An 18,781-nucleotide genomic window follows, 5' to 3' on the forward strand; every position below is an offset into this window, starting at 1 on the left:
CCCCTAACCACTTCACTACCGAGGCCGCTGGCTCGAGCTCGAAACTGTATCGTTGCGGTAATGGTGTTCCCTCAAAGTGACGTAAGCAGTTAGTGACGTCAAACGGCACCTGAGAAATCTTCCGTGTGCCGTTTCGGGGTATTTCTCTTCTCCATAATCAACGGAATGGGCACACGGGAGGGACTAAGGCTAAAGTAACGAAACGATATGATTTCAGTGGCGTTCGTGGCATAGTTGATAGTGTTTCGGATTGGTGATCAGGAGGTTCAGGGTTCGAATCCTGCTGGCAGAATTAACTTTTTATCAACAAATTTTTCATATCATCAAGTTTGGTTGGTTAGGTTAGGTTATGACAGTTTAATTTTATAATACTAAATTTTAAAATTAAGTTTATAATTAATTAAAAATTATAAGTAATTATTAATTAGATTTTTATCTTATATATTTTTTATATTAGCAGCAAGTTAAGTTATGTAATGACAGTTTAATTTTAAAAATTAAAAATTTATTTTATAATTTTAAAACAATACTTTATAATTGAAAAGTAAATTTTATAAAAAAAATAAAAAGATATATTTTAAATTTTTTTAACTTAGCAGTTCTAGCGGCGAACGCTGACACTACAAGATATGTTAGCCTTAGGCCCTGTACACATGAGGGTGGCAGCCGCCGCGGTTGCTATTTTGCGGGAACCGCGGCGGTTGAAAGTACAAAGGAGCAAATGGGACGACCGTTCACATGCAACCGCCCACTTCCAGTCAACCGCAACTAACCGCGGCGGTCGTAGATTTCCCTTCGACCGCCGCGGCTGCCGTGCGGTTGGAGTTACTTGAGTTGGCATGAGAGCGTACACATGAGGGCGGTAGCCGCCGCGGTTGACTGCAGTTTCTACTATAGGATCACAGACATCTGCGCGCTTGCCCTGTGGACATCGCTCTCTGTGTTGGTGAAGTGTGTAGCTGTGGCTGGAGTTGATGTAGTGCTCGTAGTGTAAGTTTAAATGACCATGCGTGCTGCTGTGGAACCAGAAAACTTTGACACTGATCTGTTCATTACAGAAGTACAAAAAGAAGATACGTTTAGGACATAAACTAAAAAAGATTGCGTAGCAAGAGTTAGTTGAGTTTTTTGCTGAAAAGAATTGTCAAGCGTTATGCGTTTAAAAGAAAAATAATTGGTTAAATACAGTACTGGCTGTCAAGTGACGGTCAATTAACACCGCAACCGCAGCGTAACCGCGGCTCCAACCGCTACCATGTGTACGGTCCTAGGCGGCCGCCGCTGCGGCCACCGCGGCGGCTGCCGCCTTCATGTGTACAGGGCCTTAGTCCCTCCCGTGTGCCCCACCGCATAATCAACCACTAAAAGCTAACGAAATTAAAATTTTGTTTCTTCTTACTCTTACTTGTTATCTGTCGATTCGATTCGATTCGACTGTCAAGAGTGTCAAGATCAAGCAAGAAGTCAAGTGTCAAACTGGATCAGGCAGGATGGGCAGGATCTGCATCTGACTGAGACAGACAGACAAACAAGAGATGCCAACATTTAACTGTGTTTTTAGTGGATGATAATATTATTCAGAGTATTTAGTAGTACACCAGTCACCGGATTTTGGACGACAGTGTGACGAAACTCATTTTCTAGCTCTTGAACTTTAATCAAGCGGGCTTACTTAGTCCTTACAAAAAACAAATAGCCTATTTTTATCTGTTCCTTTGGTAAGTGATATCTGATTTATTAAGTTACGATCAGCTTTTAGCTTTAGTCCAACGCTACTGTGAAAGACAAAAATTTCTAGCCTAATACTGTAAGTTAGGGCCTACTTGCACTTTCTATCAGTAAAGACAAAATATGAAAACTATCTGAAAGTTGGCACAGGTCAAAATCTAGGCAGGCTGCACTTTACTTTGCGTCCTACACTCATTCGAATAAGTGTAGGACTTTCAAAGTAAAGTGCAGCCTCTAGGCATACGCCTAGAAACAGTCTAGGGTGCAGTTTCTTAACTGGGCTATACTAATATCGATTTGATTTGAAAACCTTCATTCAATTATTTTCATTGTCAGCAAGTTTGGTTAGTTAGGCCTAGGTTAGGTTATGACAGTTTCATTTTATAATTGATATAATTAAAAATATCCAAACCAGTTTCACCATTTGTCTTAATGAACCTGATCTCAACAAAGCAACTGATAATTTCCTCTCAGCCATTGCCAATACCGTCAAGATCCACTCACCCATGAGGAGAACAGGGGTTTCTCCATTTCCCAGGTGGTTTTCTCCTTATTTGAAGAACCTGTTTATCTAAAAAAAAGTACTGCACAAATGCTATAAACAAGCACCATCTGCTTCGAACTATTTACGTTTCTCCAATGCAAGAGCATCATGCAAGGTCGCAGCCAGAAGAAATTTTAACCAGTATTTGGCAAGAATTGAAGCAGGCATCCCTAACAATCTTAGTTATTTTTGGAGTCATGTTAATGCACAAAGAAAGTCATCCTCCGTGCCCCCTAATATTGTTCATGATGGCCGAACTGTTACGGAACCACAGGAGATGTGCGAGTCTTTCCGAGAGTACTTTTCCTCTGTCTTTACCAGTTCTTCCCAGGATTTCATTCCTGATCATTTTGATAGGCTTGGCAATTCAGCAAATTTTCAAATCAGCCCTGATGATGTCTTGGCAAAGCTTGCTAAGCTCGATGAGACCAAAGGCTGGGTCCAGATGAAATTCCTCCTAATGTTCTGAAATACAGTAGACACATTCTGGCTGAACCAATATGCAGACTTTTCAATTCGTCATTGGCCTATGGAATCTTCCCTGATGCCTTGAAGAAAGCTTTTATTGTACCCATACACAAGACTGGACTGCATAATACTGTCTCCAACTATCGACCCATCTCTATCATCTCTGCGTTGTCCAAAGTGTTTGAGGAACTCTTTTTGGACAGAATCAAGCTCAAAGTAGCCAGCATCATCTCCCCTCGTCAGCATGGATTTGTATTAGGACGTTCTACCGTCTCTAACCTAATAGTCTTTCAAACTAAAATACTTGAGGCTTTCATATCAAATCACCAGTTGTGTGCAGTTTATTTGGATTTCTCAAAGGCGTTCGACACAGTTGACCATACTCTTCTCCTAAAAAAACTTGTCAGCCTGGGATTTGATAGCACCTCAGTTCGTTGGTTGGCTAGCTACCTCTCGAATAGGCGCCTGTATGTAAAATTTGCAGGTGCACTGTCCTCAGAATTTGTCTCCTCCTCAGGGGTACCACAGGGATCTCTTCTTGGGCTTCCACTGTTTTCACTGTTTGTAAATGATCTACCGGAGACTACAGTATTATGGCGGACTCTTTACTGTTTGCTGATGATGTGAAACTCTTTTCAGCTGTCTCAAAAGAGGATGATTGCCTGATAGTTCAGCACAGTTTGGATTCCCTGGACCAATGGTGCTTGACTAACAACATGAAACTCAATATTGGGAAATGTCAAGTTATTACCTTCCATCGATGCACCGCCTGCCCCTCTGGTCTTCAATTACAGTGTTCGAGGAGAAGAGTTACGGAGAGAAGAGACCTGGGAGTTATTTGGACCTCGTCATTGAATCCTGAAGCTCAGGTAGCTGCCATCTGCAGGAAGGCGAACAAAATGCTTGGGTTTACTCTTCGATTTTCCTGAAATCTCACCAACTTGACCGCACTGAAAACTTTGTACTGTGCATTGGTGAGGCAGCTGTATGGTTCATCAGTGTGGAGCCCTCATCAACGTTATCTCTGCGACGAGCTGGAGGGGGTGTAGCGCAGGTTTGCCAGGATGGTTGGTGTGAGGAATGGCTACCTGTACCGCCAAGTACCGATTGATGAAATCATAGTGAGCTGGGTCTTCAGCATCTGGAAAGCAGGAGGCACATCGCTGATCTCAGGGGCGGCGGAAGCAAATTTTTGTTAGGGGGTCAGAAACCTATGGTGGAGGTCCACATCCGGGGGGTCCGGGGGTCCTCCCCCGGGAAAATTTTGAAAAATAAAAGCCTTAAAACGTGTTTTTAGGCTACCTGAAGAACATTTTTCTTCAAGCAGTAACAAAGAAAATTTACAATTTAACAAAGACGCTACTCTGTTCATTGTAAAAACATTATAATAAATAATACACATACATCTCAAACAAACATAAAATGAAGTACTGGTGCCCAGATTTTACTAAAGCTGTCAGCAATGAGTTGCTGCAGACGACAGAGAAGAGTAAACAAGGCCCTAGGGATTTATGTGTTCGCGTAATTTTGGCAAGCTCTGCCCCTCCCCCTCAAAACTGAATTAATAATAAGTTAAATTAAAATTGGCTGCTTGATTATAGTTAATCACAAAAGTAAGACGGTAGGGTATAACCAAGTAAGTGTGTCCACTGGGGATAAAAAATGGTTTACACAAAAAACATTACAAACATTGTATTGGCACAACATAAAATTACTAAGAAATACAAAACCTTTTTGATGAATTATTGCTAAAATAAGTAAAATCCCACACCAGAATCTCAAGATATTAGCCTACTACAAGTTTACTAGATTTTTAAACTTCTGCTGATGAAACTTCAGTAGGCCCTAACTTGAACTTCAGTCTTTGAAGTTCCCGAAAACTGCACAGCGACTTTCAACTCTATTGACAATCATTCTTGCAATGTGCTTATCATCAATAGATTTAGCAATGTCCCTATGGACGGATAAGATGGCAAGATGGTTCAATCTCTTCTGCGTCATCGTGTAACGTTTGTCTTTGTACTTATCTTCAGTAACTGTTATTAGGCCTACTTATACTTTTCTTCTTGGGCCGAAAAAATAAACGTATACAGTACGGAATGCTTTATATCTTTACATTTTTTATATGAACCCCTGACCCTTGACCCCCTTGACCCTTCCTAAAATTTCAGGGGGGTCAACTGACCCCCCTGATCCCCTGGTTCCGCCGCCACTGGCTGATCTCGTTGTCTTGCACAAGCTCCTTAATGGTTCACTTGACTGCCCTGAAATGCTTCAGCAGATTCAATTTCGGACTCCTCAACGCACCCGTTCGAGAGACCTGTTTGTTGGACAGCACCATCGCACAAACTACGATATGAATGCCGCATTCGTCTGCATGCAAAGGGCAGGCAACAGCGTGCGAGAGACTGTTGACTTCTTCTTGGACAGTGTAGCTTCGATAAAGAGGAAGCTTCGACGTAGTCCCTAGTTTGAAAATTTATCGTCAATATTTATATATTTGAATCATTAGGGCCTATGTAGACTTATTATATCTAAATGTAGGAACTTTCTTGGCAAGGCTGTGTTCTGGTCAATTTTTTATTGTTATTTTTATTATTTCACTAGGCTATATATTGTTTACTAGCTATACCCACGGGCTTTGCCCCGTTTAAATTCTAAATTTTCAAGATGAGCTCTTTCGCATGGCTCAATCACATCCTGGTTGAAGTTCGTTCGCTACGCTCACTCACCTTTAGGTTGGAGCTCGTTCGCTGCGCTCACTTGCCTTCAGGTTAGCTCGTTCGCTACGCTAACTCGCCTCGAGGTTGAAGTTCGTTTGCTACGCTCACTCACCTTTTGGTTTGAAATTAGCTGTTGTCATAAATGTAAAAGAAATAATAGTGCTGAACCCTGTAGGTAATCCTTGTAACTTTAATGCTAGATTGAACATCAAAGAACTGAACCAACTTGTTTAATTGAAACAGCTGTTAAGATTCGTTAATTCCATTTAAATATGAGTACTCATAAGGTTAACATGGGAAACTCCAGAGCCACTGGGGCGGAGCCCGAGGGTCCGATCAGAATAAAAAACAGCTTAGTTTTCCTATTTAATGCCTAAAGAATCAGTATACCAAATTTCAGCCTCCTAGGTAAATGGGAAGTAAGAGAATTAGTGATGAGTGAGTGAGTCAAGTCAGTGAGGGCTTTGCCTTTTATATATATAGATTTATGTTATTTGTTTTAGGTATTTATTGTAAATGTTATTTATTCTATCTGAATCATTATGTACATTCTTTACTATCAAATGCATGTATTTTTATAAGGCCAGAGTGAATGCTACATTATTGTTTCCATCTTGTTTGTTGTATGAATACAAAAATGGAGTTGTCCGTTGGTATGTAGCCTAAAATAAATAAATTAATTATTGAAATTTTCAATCGATATTAGCCCCAGTTAAGAAACTGTACCTACCCTTAATAAACTAAAAAAAAACAAAAGGTAAGCTATGCAGACATTAAGTTTACAATAGGTAGCCTAACTACATGCACTATTTATAGCTACCTATAAAAAATAAAATAAAAACTTACATACAACATGGTAATTATAATACAGTACAAAGGAGGTTAGGCTCTGGCCAAGGCCCCACTAGAAAAAACAGGCCATGCTGCAGCGCGGGTAGCGCAACACTACGTCACAGTGGTGGATAGTTGTACTAAACTCTTACAAACAGCCAGCATGTTTATTTACCTAAAACATATGGGAATGGTGATGGCAATTTATCAATGAAATCTATCCACTAGTGTGACGGATCCTGCAGCATGGCCTGCTTTTTCTAGTGGGGCCTTGCCCTGGCCCTCTTCCTTATTATACCAAAGTTAGCCTATTTATTTAAATTTGACGCTGTAACATTTCTTAATGAAATTGTAATAAAGGAATTGTCTATTATTGTCTATTTTCCATTTCAGTTGTTGTTGGCACAATTATCTAGAGCCATTTACCCAATCCAGAGATAAGAGTCCAATTTAATTTGTATAACAGTCAAGAAAATATGTTTTAAAAACTAATTTCTTTGACTTAGACTTAAAAAAATTCCATAGGCCTACTGTTATGCTAGTCTTCTTACTCTGAATGAAGTGAGTTAAATTTTGTTGGCAACATGGCATTACCGGTACTTCTATTATTTTAATTATTACAGACACACTTTGCAGGTTCTAAACATGGACTCCCTTTTTTCATTATGTTGGAGAGATTACAATAGTAGCATTACTGAAGCTTTTGGTTCTCTTCTTATGAATGAAGATTTGGTGGACGTGACTTTAAGTTGTGAAGGAAAGATGATCAAAGCGCACAAAACGTTGCTCTCTTCTTGCAGTCCATATTTTCTTGAAGTTTTTAAGGTAAATAGGCTTAAACTTATACTAACTTATTGTATGTTTTGGTAATTACTTTACTTTGTTTGAAGAGATTCTGTTGTGATAATGAAGTTATTAGGCTACAGTTTGGTACTTCTTGGCTTAACTAAGGCCCTGTACACATGAGGGCAGCAGCCGCCGCGGTTGAAAGTACAAAGGAGCAAATGGGACCGGTCACATGCAACCGCCCACTTCCAATCAACCGCAACAAACCGCGGCGGTCGTAGATTTCCCTTCGACCGCCGCGGCTCCCGTGCGGTTGGAGTTACTAGAGTTGGCATGAGAGCGTACACATGAGGGCGGTAGCCGCCGCGGTTGACTGCAGTTGCTACTATAGGATCACATACATCTGCGATCTTGCCCTGTGGACATCGCTCTCTGTGTTGGTGAAGTGTGTAGCTGTGGCTGGAGTTGACGTAGTACTCGTAGTGTAAGTTTACAATGGCCATGCGTGCTGCTGTGGAACCAGAAAACTTTGACACTGTACTGTTCATTAAAGAAGTACAAAAAGAAGATGCGTTTAGGACATAAACTAAAAAAGATTGCGTGGCAAGAGTTAGTTAAGTTTTTTGCTGAAAAGAATTGTCAAGTGTTACGCGTTTAAAAGAAAAATAATTGGGTAAACACAGTACTAGCTGTCAAGCGACGGTCAATTCACACCGCAACCGCAGCGTAACCGCGGCTCCAACCGCTGCCATGTGTACGGTCCTATGCGGCTGCCGCCCTCATGTGTACAGGGCCTAAGATAACTGTAATTCTTGATCGGCTAACTATCTAGTTGAGTTCTGAGTGTATTTGCAATTATTTAAGTTATATTTTATAGTTTAAAATTCACTTCTCTGAACTTAAATAAAAAAAAACTCTGGGCCCATATTTTCAAGTTGTGTATTTTTTTAGGAAAACCCTTGCCAGCATCCAGTCATAGTCTTCAGAAATGTGCAGTATGTGGACCTTAGGGCGATTGTTGAATTTATGTACAAAGGCGAGGTCAATATTCTACAGGAACAGCTTGAGTCGTTTATCAGCACCGCTGATATGTTGAGTGTGAAGGGACTAACCGACGGTGAGGGTGTGAGCAAAATTAAAGAGGTCAGTCTATTTGCTAATTGGGTGTATTTTAAATACAATGAACAAAGTATTAACCTCAGTCAAGAAAATCAAAACAGCAAAATAAAACGGTTAAAAAGCATATAGGTTTTTACATAGTTTAGGTAATAAATTGCCTTGTAGTGCAAATATAATACTACTAGTCACTCCAATGATTTTGAACGTTAAATCCAGCCTACTGCCTCTATTTAAAACTTTTTCTGTCATGATGTTAACAGTTTGGTTTTCTCAAATGTGAACATTTTATGTTGACTATGTCACTTATTGAATTATATTTAAAAAGAAAACACTCTTCTTGTCTTCTTCACTGACGTTTTTGCCTTGATGCAGAATACCACCCTTAGGGTGACTTGACTTCCACACAGATGAAAAATCAAGTGCCACTTAGTGTTTTAGAAAATAAACATAATATATTTAGTTTGAGGTAGTACAGGGTGCGGCAATAAAACCGATCTATTTTCTGTATAGCGCAGTATTCAGCGTTAGGTCGCCTGAGGGTAGGGGGTGTAGGTTTTTTGGAAAGCCTACACGATGCCATTATCTGTAGTCATAGAGCAGTGGTCACTTGAGCAACGCACGTTTGTTATAGAATTGCTTTAAAAAGTAATGATTTAGTCATTGCAATTAATCCAAAGGGATAAGAATTAAGATTGAACCTCAAATTAGTGTAACCGAGTGGTCAGACATGATCAAAGCAGAGCTTGTTTTTGGGCGGGCCTACGAGGACTGTTTTCCACAGCAGCACAAACTCTATCGAATGTTAGTTGTCTGATCTACTTTGGACGGCTTGTCAGCTTCCTTTTAAATGCAGAAGCCGAATGTTGGTAACCCACCAAATGATTGTCCATACTTGACAGAATCCATGTTGCCCTAATTACAAGAACGCATGTTGCTCTGGTGACCACTGCTCTATGACCACAGATGATGGCATCCAGTAGGCTTTCCAACGAGCCCAACCCCACCACTCTCAGATGACCAGTCGCTGAACAGTGCGCTGCATAAAATAGATCGGTTTTTTGCCGCACCCTGTACAAACAATAATTAATTTTATTGGTCTTACTTTTTCATTGACAGATCTATGGTACATGGAAATTTCCTTATTAGTTAGTCAAGAATTGAATGTATGTTTCCAGTTTTGTGAAGAGAAAATGCAAACTGAACAAGTTAAAGAACAGCTGACAAATTCAAGTAAAACTGAATCTTTTGACCACAAAAGTCCTTTAGCTAAGAAAAGGAAACCTAGTTCAGAAAAGCCTAACGGCATTCCTTTGGAAAAAAAAGTCCCAGTTAAAGAGGAACCAGAAAAACTAGACACTGTTTGTGATAACGTTGGATCACAAGTTTCTGATCCACTTGTCCCTAAAGGTTTGACATCAGTAACAAATACTTTGGGTGAAGATAGAGAAGATGTCGGTGAGAGTCTGAAAGTTACGGGTGAGTGCAAATACAGTACAGTAGTAAATGTAATGAGTATGCCTTATGACAATCTGCCTAGATTGTGAGTTAGGTGATTGGTAATAGCCAAACACAACACTGTTTAAGTACGGTACTAAAGTACAATCTTAGAAAGAAATAAAATTGGGTAACATTTTAAATGTTAATGGTGGCTTTTTTAAATTTTCCGAAGATAAATTTACATGAAAACGAGCAACTAAAACAAAATTTTTTATGAAGTAACATTTACTTCAAAATAAAAATTCCAATTACACTTTGGTTTTGTAAATCGGTTATGGGAAAGTTGTGTTGTTGTGTGTTTGATGTTATATCCAAAATTGATTATATTACTTTCGTTAAATTTAACTGTACAGTAGTGACATACGTGGGTCGTTAGAAGAGAAATTTGGTGATGAAGAGGTAGTTGATGATCTGTGGGAAATTAGCACAACAAACCATCCTTCTGATTCTGAGGATTTGTTGGTAGAATTTTGTTTGGTAGCGAGGAATTTAACCGGGCCTATGATGATTGATTTAATGATCTAATGACCGGATTTCCAACCTCATTTAGACGTTTGGATTAGTGGATATCCCCCCATCCTCCCCTATAGAGTATTTGTTTTAAATTTTGACAACAACTCCTTTCTGGGATTTGACAACTAGAGGAATAAATGTATATGCCCAAAGGGTCATAACTGAAAAAGGAAATTATATGAGCCCACATACTAGGTATACAAAATGGTCGAATGCAATTGTTCAAAAATTATAAAAAGTTTTTGCCATTCTTATTGATGTAATGGGTCTAACTGTTTTAGGAAATATAACAAGTCATTGGGACACTTTTTAGCAGGTCAGCATATTTTTATCGATGAAAGTGTAGTCAGTATGAAAAACCGCTTTAAAAACATATAAACTAAATAAGGAACAAAAACAGTTTGGTATAATATATAACACATCTCAATATCTTCCCTTTAGCAGCAAACCTAAGTACTCACTAAAATTAATGTTAATTAAATAGGAAATAAATCTGAAAATATTTAGGGAATATTTTAGTAGAAATCCAGCCATGTAAATGGAAATTCGCTTAGTCTGCAGTTTTGCTGTGGTGAGGGTATTTTTTATTGTTTGCTACCTTGCACTTGTTGATATTGAAACACATGTTGACACAGTAGAACTTCTTTAATCCGAACGTCCACTAATCCGAACGCCTCATTGCTGTACTCTATACACAGTACAGTAGTTCTTTATTGTATACTGTATTTATTGATAAACGCACCGTATTTATTTCAATTTTAATGTCCAGTACTGTTTATTCCCTATGTTTACTACTGTATTAAATAAACACTGTATTTTACTTTATAAAAAGCATTTTTCACTTTTCCCTAGCTATTGTTATGTAAAAACAACAATATGTTCTGTAATCCGAACTATTCAATAGTCCAGACTACCCCCGGTCCCAATTAGTTCGGAAGAAAGAGGTTCTACTGTATAAATCACAAGAAGTCTAATGAGAATTCTGGAGCATTTTTATGAAACTTGTAGGGCTCCCTATCGTGTCATGACACTGTTTGTATCTTTTAATCTTATCATAAGTTCCACGTAGCAAATTTCAGCTGATAATTATTGAGGCAGGTTTAATAATTTACTAAATGGTTGATCCAATCCTGCGGTGCAACAAATGTGCGATTAGGATTTTTTTAATGTTTAAACACTTTTTTCCTCATTAAACTCAACGCTATTTAAAAAGGGAATAAATCTGACATATTTAAAGAAATATTTATAAAAAATCTGATCCTTTGTAGACAAATGTACGGTAAGTTTGCTTTAGTTGAGGGTATTTGTACTTATATGTCATACTTTAATCTTGCGTGATTTACTCAAGGTTTACCAAGGTAATCAATTATGGTTTTTTAAATATAGTATGCGACCAGTACTTTAATTAACTGATTCTCACATATGCAAGCCCCCACTCAACTAACCACTTGGGCATGTCTAATTAAAATATTTAGGCTATTGCACTTTCATAAACACAGTTTTGTTTTGACTGTTTTATACTTTGTAATATTTTGTTTTACCCAATTGCCATTCTCGCTAGGCAGATTTAGTCTATGAACACTTGTTTCTTTAAAACACAATAGTTTTTTTTTATAGAATTTCCATAAACTTACAAGTCAAACATTGTAAGCTCAATTAAAAAGCAAAGTAATTTCTCCTTATGATCGATCGATATTGGTAGTTCTGCTCATTATTGCTCTTGAAGACCATCTTACATGTGAAAATTGCTCATCAAAATTTGCAATAACTTTTTGATCATAATCTCTTGTTATTTGTGTAACTGGTTAGTAGAAATGTAAAAATTATTGACATTTTTCCAGCTCACCCATCTGAAGAAGTTTCTTCTAAAGAAATATTAGAAGAGGTGATACAAGTGATTGAAGAGGGAGGCAACACCAAAGAAACAGCCTTTCCAGATAGTAATATTTTAGGCCCAGAATCTAAAACATCTATTCCTTTAAAGAAACGAAAAAACCTGGAAGAGGAAGAGAGTGAAATCCCTGTCAAATTGGAGAAGATAACTTCTCCTGGAAAATGTACTGCTGACAGTGTTACAAAAGTACTTGCAGAACCTGTGAAAGGAAAAGTCCACATCCCAAAAGGTCTAGTAGTGACGACAGTAAAAGCTAAATCAGTCGAAGGACTCTTTGATTTCCCCACTCAGGAGTTACAAACTGTACAAGATGAAACTATTGAAGCTCTACGTTCAGAAGATGCCACTACTCCTGTTCATGAAGAGACGACACAAGACGCCCATGACAATGTTCCTCTGGGCTTCAACCCAGAATTGGCTGAGGAAGCTCCTACCATGCAATCAGAACAAACTGAGCTAGAACAACCAGTCGAAGAGGAACCCAAGGAGCCAGAGTTTGACTATTTCGGATGTGAAATTTGTCAGACTGAAGCCAAACCAGTGGACCTTGAGAGAATCGTGTTCAGCCACAAGTGCCCTATCTGCCCATGTGCTTGCTTCTGTAGCCATCTACTCAAGGAACACATGAAAATTGTACATGGATGGTTCAATGTCCAGCGAAGATACACTCAATTTTGATTAGTCACAAAGAGTGTCGTGGTTTTGTGTTTTAACCGTAAATAAAATTTATATTCCAGAATACAAAACTTATGTAAAGTAGTTTTTTTATTTAAACTATAATCTGAGTGTAGACACACCTCATATACAATTTTTGGTTTGCAATCTGGCAACACTCCGAATAGATCGATAAAAATGGCAGGCAAGATTCTAAAAATCCTTATTTCCATCACAACCTGGCTCTCCCCAACCCTTCTAACCACACACCTTAACAAAAATGGTACTATTGTTTGTAGTACCGTTAGTAACTATTTGGCCTTTGACACATTACGACAATAATTAACATGACAAAACATTATTGACATTATTGACAATTAACATGTGTTTTACATAGGGAAAACATTTTTCAGTTTCTTAGATGAAGTGTAAATTTGAAAGTTGCTTGGGATTGCCATAGCTTTAAAACGATGTGTTGTTTGACACATGGTCTCATTTGAAATTTAAAGTTTGACCAACTAAATATTTTTTTAGAAAACCTTTTTTGATTTTTTTTGTGATATTGCATATCAAATTAAAACTTAGCTCACAAGGAATGAAATATTTTTATCAGGGTAGAGATATCTGTATTTCAAGAAAACTAGGTTATGGTACATCCTGTTTCTAAAAATAATTTAAAATATATTTTAAGTTATCTCTTGGGATTGGTTTTGTAATAAAACCTATGAATTCATCATTGTGGGACCAACAATATGTCTGTTATCAATAGTGGCATGATTCACCTTGTATATGAAAGTTAATTAAAATAGCCAACTAGTATCAGCATACATTCTTTAACAATCCCATTTGATCTCTTAAACTGTTTTTCTTTTCAGAAATTTACAATAAGATTAGGTTTAGTAATAACAAAGACCAATAACTAACACAATCAGTTTATGAAAATTAATAATGTACAATGTATTATAACATAAATCACATACATTCTGATAAGTGTGTATACAAAATATATTATGCATATGTATAAAACAATTATATTAAAAATAAATAGAGTACACAAACTTTGGAAATAAATCGATGTAGGTTTGGTTTTAAATATTTAAAAAATGCTTAAGATTTAAAGCGAAGATACAAAGGAACACAAAATAAAAGAAACAAATAACATTTATATACACAAAAAGCTTAGGTAACATAATTATGCCAGTTTAATATAAATAAACTAGAAAATTAACACAAAATAATTATGATTCATTTAAACATTCAAACCGAGTGAGAAGTATGATACATTATTGCTCAAGTTGGAAAAACTAGAATCAGAATTTTTGAACAAGCTACACTTAGGTTTGCCTATGTATTAGTAGCACTCAACATCAGGGAAATTGAAAAAGTCACAAGTACTTGAAAAGTAGATTTTTCTAAGGTTATGTAATAGGTATGGTATTCTTTTGTCTTCTTTACAGTAAGGACTAGATCAAACCTTAATTTATTTAAAACATGAAGAATCTTTTTATTTTTTCTATGTTAATGAAAACCGAAATGTTTAAAGTAAAACCTCGATTAACCGCCACTTTTCCGATCGCTTATCTCTTATCCGGCATATCATAGTAGCCTATTAATGAATAATGCCATGCATTTTTAGTTGCTGCCAATTTCTTTGATATTTCTCATGATGAGATGCAATTAAACACGACAGATTTAAAGAAATTTCGGAAGGTAACTTCTTTAATCGTTTCCGTTCTGCACCTTGGTGATTTATGTACCTTCCACTTAAACGATAAATTTATTTCTTTTCTATGTACACGCATATTTTTTTTAAAAATGAAGTGGATAATTTTTTTTTGCACGTGTTAAAAAATATAAATTGCCTTAACTGGTTTAAAGCATCAATCACTTACAAATATTCACAAATATAATTATATTGATTCCACAACTCAACTGTGTTTACGCGTCTGAATTGCTGTCAGTTGAAAGAGGTTCGTGTATTTTCCAAGACTTGCCACAAGTTGAGTAGAATATAAATAAACTCAAATCTCACCCTTGATTTAAAAAACAAGGAGAAAAGAGAGTTTACAAAAAGTAAACCAAAAATACACCATTACGAACAAATTGACAAAATTACTGGTGCAATCAAAATTGAGGCCAATATAATGTAAATCAAACAAGATAATTAGTTTAAGAAAGAGAATCATCAGTCAGTTGTATTTTAAACAAGGAAAAATTAAACTCTAAAACTAACTCTAAATCTAAAGCTGCCACGTGGATGGAATATTTTGTCGCTGCCAGCAATTTCACTTTTTTTAAAGTTATAAATAAAAAATAAACAGTTCAAAATAAACTAAACATCTAAAATCTTTATGGCTCAATAATTTTTACTACTTAGATCTCCCTTATTTAACTTACATCTGAATAGAAAAATTGGGCTACCAATTTCAAATTCAAAATTTATCCAAAATCAATTTCAAATAAAACCTATGTTAAAATTCTGTTAACATCAAAAATGTTTTTTATAGTTTTTAAATTTGAACATTTTGTATACATCCCTATTCGTCATTAAGTTACATTATTTTTGTAGATTAAAAAGTTATAAACAATCTAACATATTTGGGTTTTCACATACATACAACTGTATTAATTTCATATGACAGTTAAATATCAGGTTTGTTGGTTTGTGATAAAATAATACATTAATTAGCCTAAACGCTGACATATAAAACCTTCAAAAGTAACATTACTATGTCATTGTAATTAAATATCATAAAAATTAATTTCAAGTTTAGTTGAGAGTAAAAAATAAAAATTTATTTAAAAGCTGTATAAAATGTTTTGCAATATAGCACCTTGATAAACAGCACAATTTCAACATAGAGTTGTTAGTATACATGAACATTATAAAAAGCTGTCACTAACAGAATGTTTATTTGGCACATCAGATAGTCGATTTAGTTTATTTTAGGGATATCATAGAGTGAATTCTAATTGAGCTTATAATTTGGTCCATTTAAACATTTGAATAAAATAATTATTGTCTTAAACAAATCTTTTTACTTTCACTGAGTTAAAGTGATTCAATACGCTACATTCAGCCGAGTATCGTTGTACATATAAAAAAACAACCTTTTACGCATAAACATATGCATTCAATAATTTTTTTAATAACCTAAAGTAAAAAAGTTTATAAAGTTATCAAGACTTAATATGACTGAAATATGATGGCATTAAAAGTAGTATGAGTGTTACTTAGAGGTTTGTTTTTACACTCAAAGGCAATCAAATTACTGAAGTCTATTTCGGCCATATCTGGCAACTCAAGAGAAGGTCCTAAGAACACCATGCTTGTTTCTATAAGGTACAAATGCAAAAGCAGTATAGTGTTCCAAAATGATTTTGAATCAATCGCTGAGGACATCACATCAGTTAGTATTATTGCATCAAAGGCCATATCCGGTAACACAGATAAAAGTAGAACTACCATAGTTCAATTGTAGCTCTAATCTTAATGTTTAAAACAACGAATTATTGTGTTTGTACAAACAAGACAATCTTCAAACTTAACAACTGTCCAGTGTCAGTAAACAAATCAAGTTGTCCTCTTGCTTTTTAAATAGCGGTAGAGAATACAGCACCATTTTTTAAAACTTAATTTGTTTTTTAATTGAAAATAACTACTGCTTTGAGTGAATCAACAAATAACTGCCTGTTAATATGGCTGCGATTGACTATGACATGATATGAACGAGAATGAAGAGATCAATTACAATGAAATAATGTCCAATTTAGATTTTATAAATGAAAATACAGTACCAAAAACACTTAAAACAAAATTAATTTGGTGACACTGAGTGAAATCAATTTGAACATCCAATTGCAGGGTTGTGCTAAGAGCTTTACAACCTTGAAATACCTACCAACACTGGACATATATCAGTCGAAAGCGCCAAGTAAAATATTGGGTGACTAACTATATCTACATATTGGGCTGAGCTGCAGCAGTCCAAAAGTTTAATTTATTTTACTACGTTTAAAAATTGTAAAGTTGTGCAGGAAAAACTTGTTGTTTAACCCACATTGATGTTTTAGGAGATCAATTTGATAAATTTGAAAAACCATAAGGAATTAATGCCCAGTTTGAATAATTACTATGTAGGTAGAACAGACGTGGGTTGAAATCTAGAAATACAAAATTCATAAACACACTCTAATTAAAATTAATTAAGAATCATTTCTATAAGATTTTTAATTTAGAAATTTAAATAGGCTAAATAAATTTACCTATTTGCTCTCTTATGAACAAACTTTAGGATTGTTTTTGTTTAGTATTTTTTAAATTACATGGTTAAAATTATAATCAACCAAATAGTTTTTATGCAATTTTGAAGGTCCATTCTACATAAACTATTATCTATATATTTTTCAATTTGCAACATTATTGTTCTGATGACGCCGTGAGTACTATAGCTGAAAGTTCTGTTACTTATCAGATCCAAAGGAAATCACATCAAAACTAGAACTTCTTGTGTCATTGATAAACTTTTGGGGCTGCTTACCGACCGATTGCAGGACAAAAGCCCAATTTTGTACTTTCCAAAATGGTTAACGTAAAGTGAAGATTGCACAATTTATGTCAGTTTCATGTTTGAAATTAATTGTGTATGGAGTACAAAAAGCCTATTAATAAACTAATAATCTTAGTACGTTATTATTGTTAGAACTTGTTAATCATAATCCTGTATTAATAATGAATATTTTCTCACATTAGGAGCTTGAACATTTCCCCCAATATTTATAATGTATATGCCTATGTTAAAGAATACAACATTAATTTTGATAAAATAAGGTTAAATAGTTTGTATTAAGTATATGACTACAGTCCTCTAAGACCTAAAAACTCACCAGAAGTGAGGGTAAGAGCAAATTTTGGGTTTAGTCTGTGGTTCATAAGTGGCTTCAACTTGCCTAAGGGACTAAAACTTAACTAACTACTGGATTTTTGTCCTGCAATAAATTAATTATTTTTATTTCCTAAAATAACTATTTACATATAATAAAACACTGTAACAATATTTTTTAAATTACAAATGTTACACTATTTACTATTTATTGTCAGACTTAAAATGCCTTTTCCCACAATTCTTGTACAAAAAAAAAAAGAAAATTGCCAGCAACCCAATTTTATTGGTTAAATAATTGTTAATACACATTCATGAATTTTATTGTAACAAATCTGAAAAAATCAGATTCAGCCAGGCATCATCATGGCACATCATTTGCGGAGGGGAATCTAGAACAAATAGTCAGTTGTCCTCCCTCGCCTACGTGAGTTTTCTCTTTTTATACATCATGGGTCCATCACCAAATCGCTGTGTATCAGCTGTAGGAAATTTCCATCGGTTATTGGCGAAATTTGAAACCAAGCCTCTAGAACCAAAGTCTGAACCGTCAGACCAGCAATGCCCATGACTTTCTGGCCAAGTGATGAGAAGGATAAAACCAAAATAGAATTTAGGTTAATCAATTTTTTTAGATGAAATAAATATTTTATTGTTTTCCAGTACTGGTAATTTGTTACTAGTAACAATGATTCTTTTTCCTATTCTCACTTTTCTCTGGACATTGGCTACTTGGATCTTATCTCTTTCTTAAGATTCAAAGTAGTCCGTACTTTGGCATTAAATTTATTTTGACCCAGGCATTTTACGTCCGCAATAGGTATAAGGCTGATCCCTTTATTATATTTGCTCTGCCTGGTAAATACAAAAGCTACACATGAGCATGTAAATTGAAAAAAAAAACTATCAGTATATGAAATAGATGTACACTAAAAAGATAGAGGATAAAATTACAACGCTGAGTCTGTTTCATAGCTGGTTTAACCAGAGTTTCGGCATCGTGAGATGAAGCAGGAACTTTGTCATTTGGATGCGTTGGAAGGCAATGTGGCAGATCTTTGTTGCACTGTGATAAATGGCTTCAGTGTTGATCTCGTCGATTCCCTGTAATATTAAACAAAATGTTTCTGATTGGCGTTTA

General features: G+C 35.7%; 2 protein-coding genes across 5 annotated transcripts in view; one reads left to right on the plus strand and one right to left on the minus strand.

The window, feature by feature from the left end:
- Window positions 1-1,460: 1,460 nt before the first annotated feature.
- LOC129000871 (modifier of mdg4-like) lies at window positions 1,461-12,853 on the plus strand. Its single transcript, XM_054427929.1, has 5 exons — window positions 1,461-1,718; window positions 6,931-7,119; window positions 8,032-8,223; window positions 9,375-9,675; window positions 12,051-12,853. The coding sequence occupies exons 2-5, from the start codon at window positions 6,940-6,942 to the stop codon at window positions 12,779-12,781; spliced, it is 1,404 nt and encodes a 467-aa protein (XP_054283904.1). The 5' UTR covers window positions 1,461-1,718; window positions 6,931-6,939; the 3' UTR covers window positions 12,782-12,853.
- An 826-nt stretch (window positions 12,854-13,679) lies between these two features.
- The window catches only part of LOC129000870 (rho-associated protein kinase 2), a 54,086-nt gene continuing 48,984 nt past the window's right edge, over window positions 13,680-18,781 (minus strand). For 3 of the 4 annotated variants that reach the window (XM_054427928.1, XM_054427926.1, XM_054427927.1), the window contains one exon: window positions 13,681-18,744. In XM_054427928.1, coding sequence (XP_054283903.1) covers window positions 18,663-18,744 — 82 coding nt within the window. In that variant the 3' untranslated portion in view covers window positions 13,681-18,662. Of the gene's footprint in view, window positions 18,745-18,781 lie in introns of all 4 variants that reach the window. The other variant, XM_054427925.1, reaches the window with a different exon arrangement.

Source organism: Macrosteles quadrilineatus, unplaced genomic scaffold, assembly GCF_028750875.1.
Source record: "Macrosteles quadrilineatus isolate MER2022 unplaced genomic scaffold, UCM_ALF_1.0 Scaffold_8__2_contigs__length_117827958, whole genome shotgun sequence".
NCBI classification, from domain to species: Eukaryota; Metazoa; Arthropoda; class Insecta; order Hemiptera; family Cicadellidae; genus Macrosteles; species Macrosteles quadrilineatus.

Excerpts from the sequence above, each read along its gene's own strand:
- LOC129000871 (XM_054427929.1), top strand. The coding sequence starts at position 6,940 with ATGGACTCCCTTTTTTCATTATGTTGGAGAGATTACAATAGTAGCATT. Across the intron at positions 8,224-9,374 it reads GTGTGAGCAAAATTAAAGAG|TTTTGTGAAGAGAAAATGCA; the intron begins GTCAGTCTATTT and ends GTATGTTTCCAG. Across the intron at positions 9,676-12,050 it reads TGAGAGTCTGAAAGTTACGG|CTCACCCATCTGAAGAAGTT; the intron begins GTGAGTGCAAAT and ends ACATTTTTCCAG.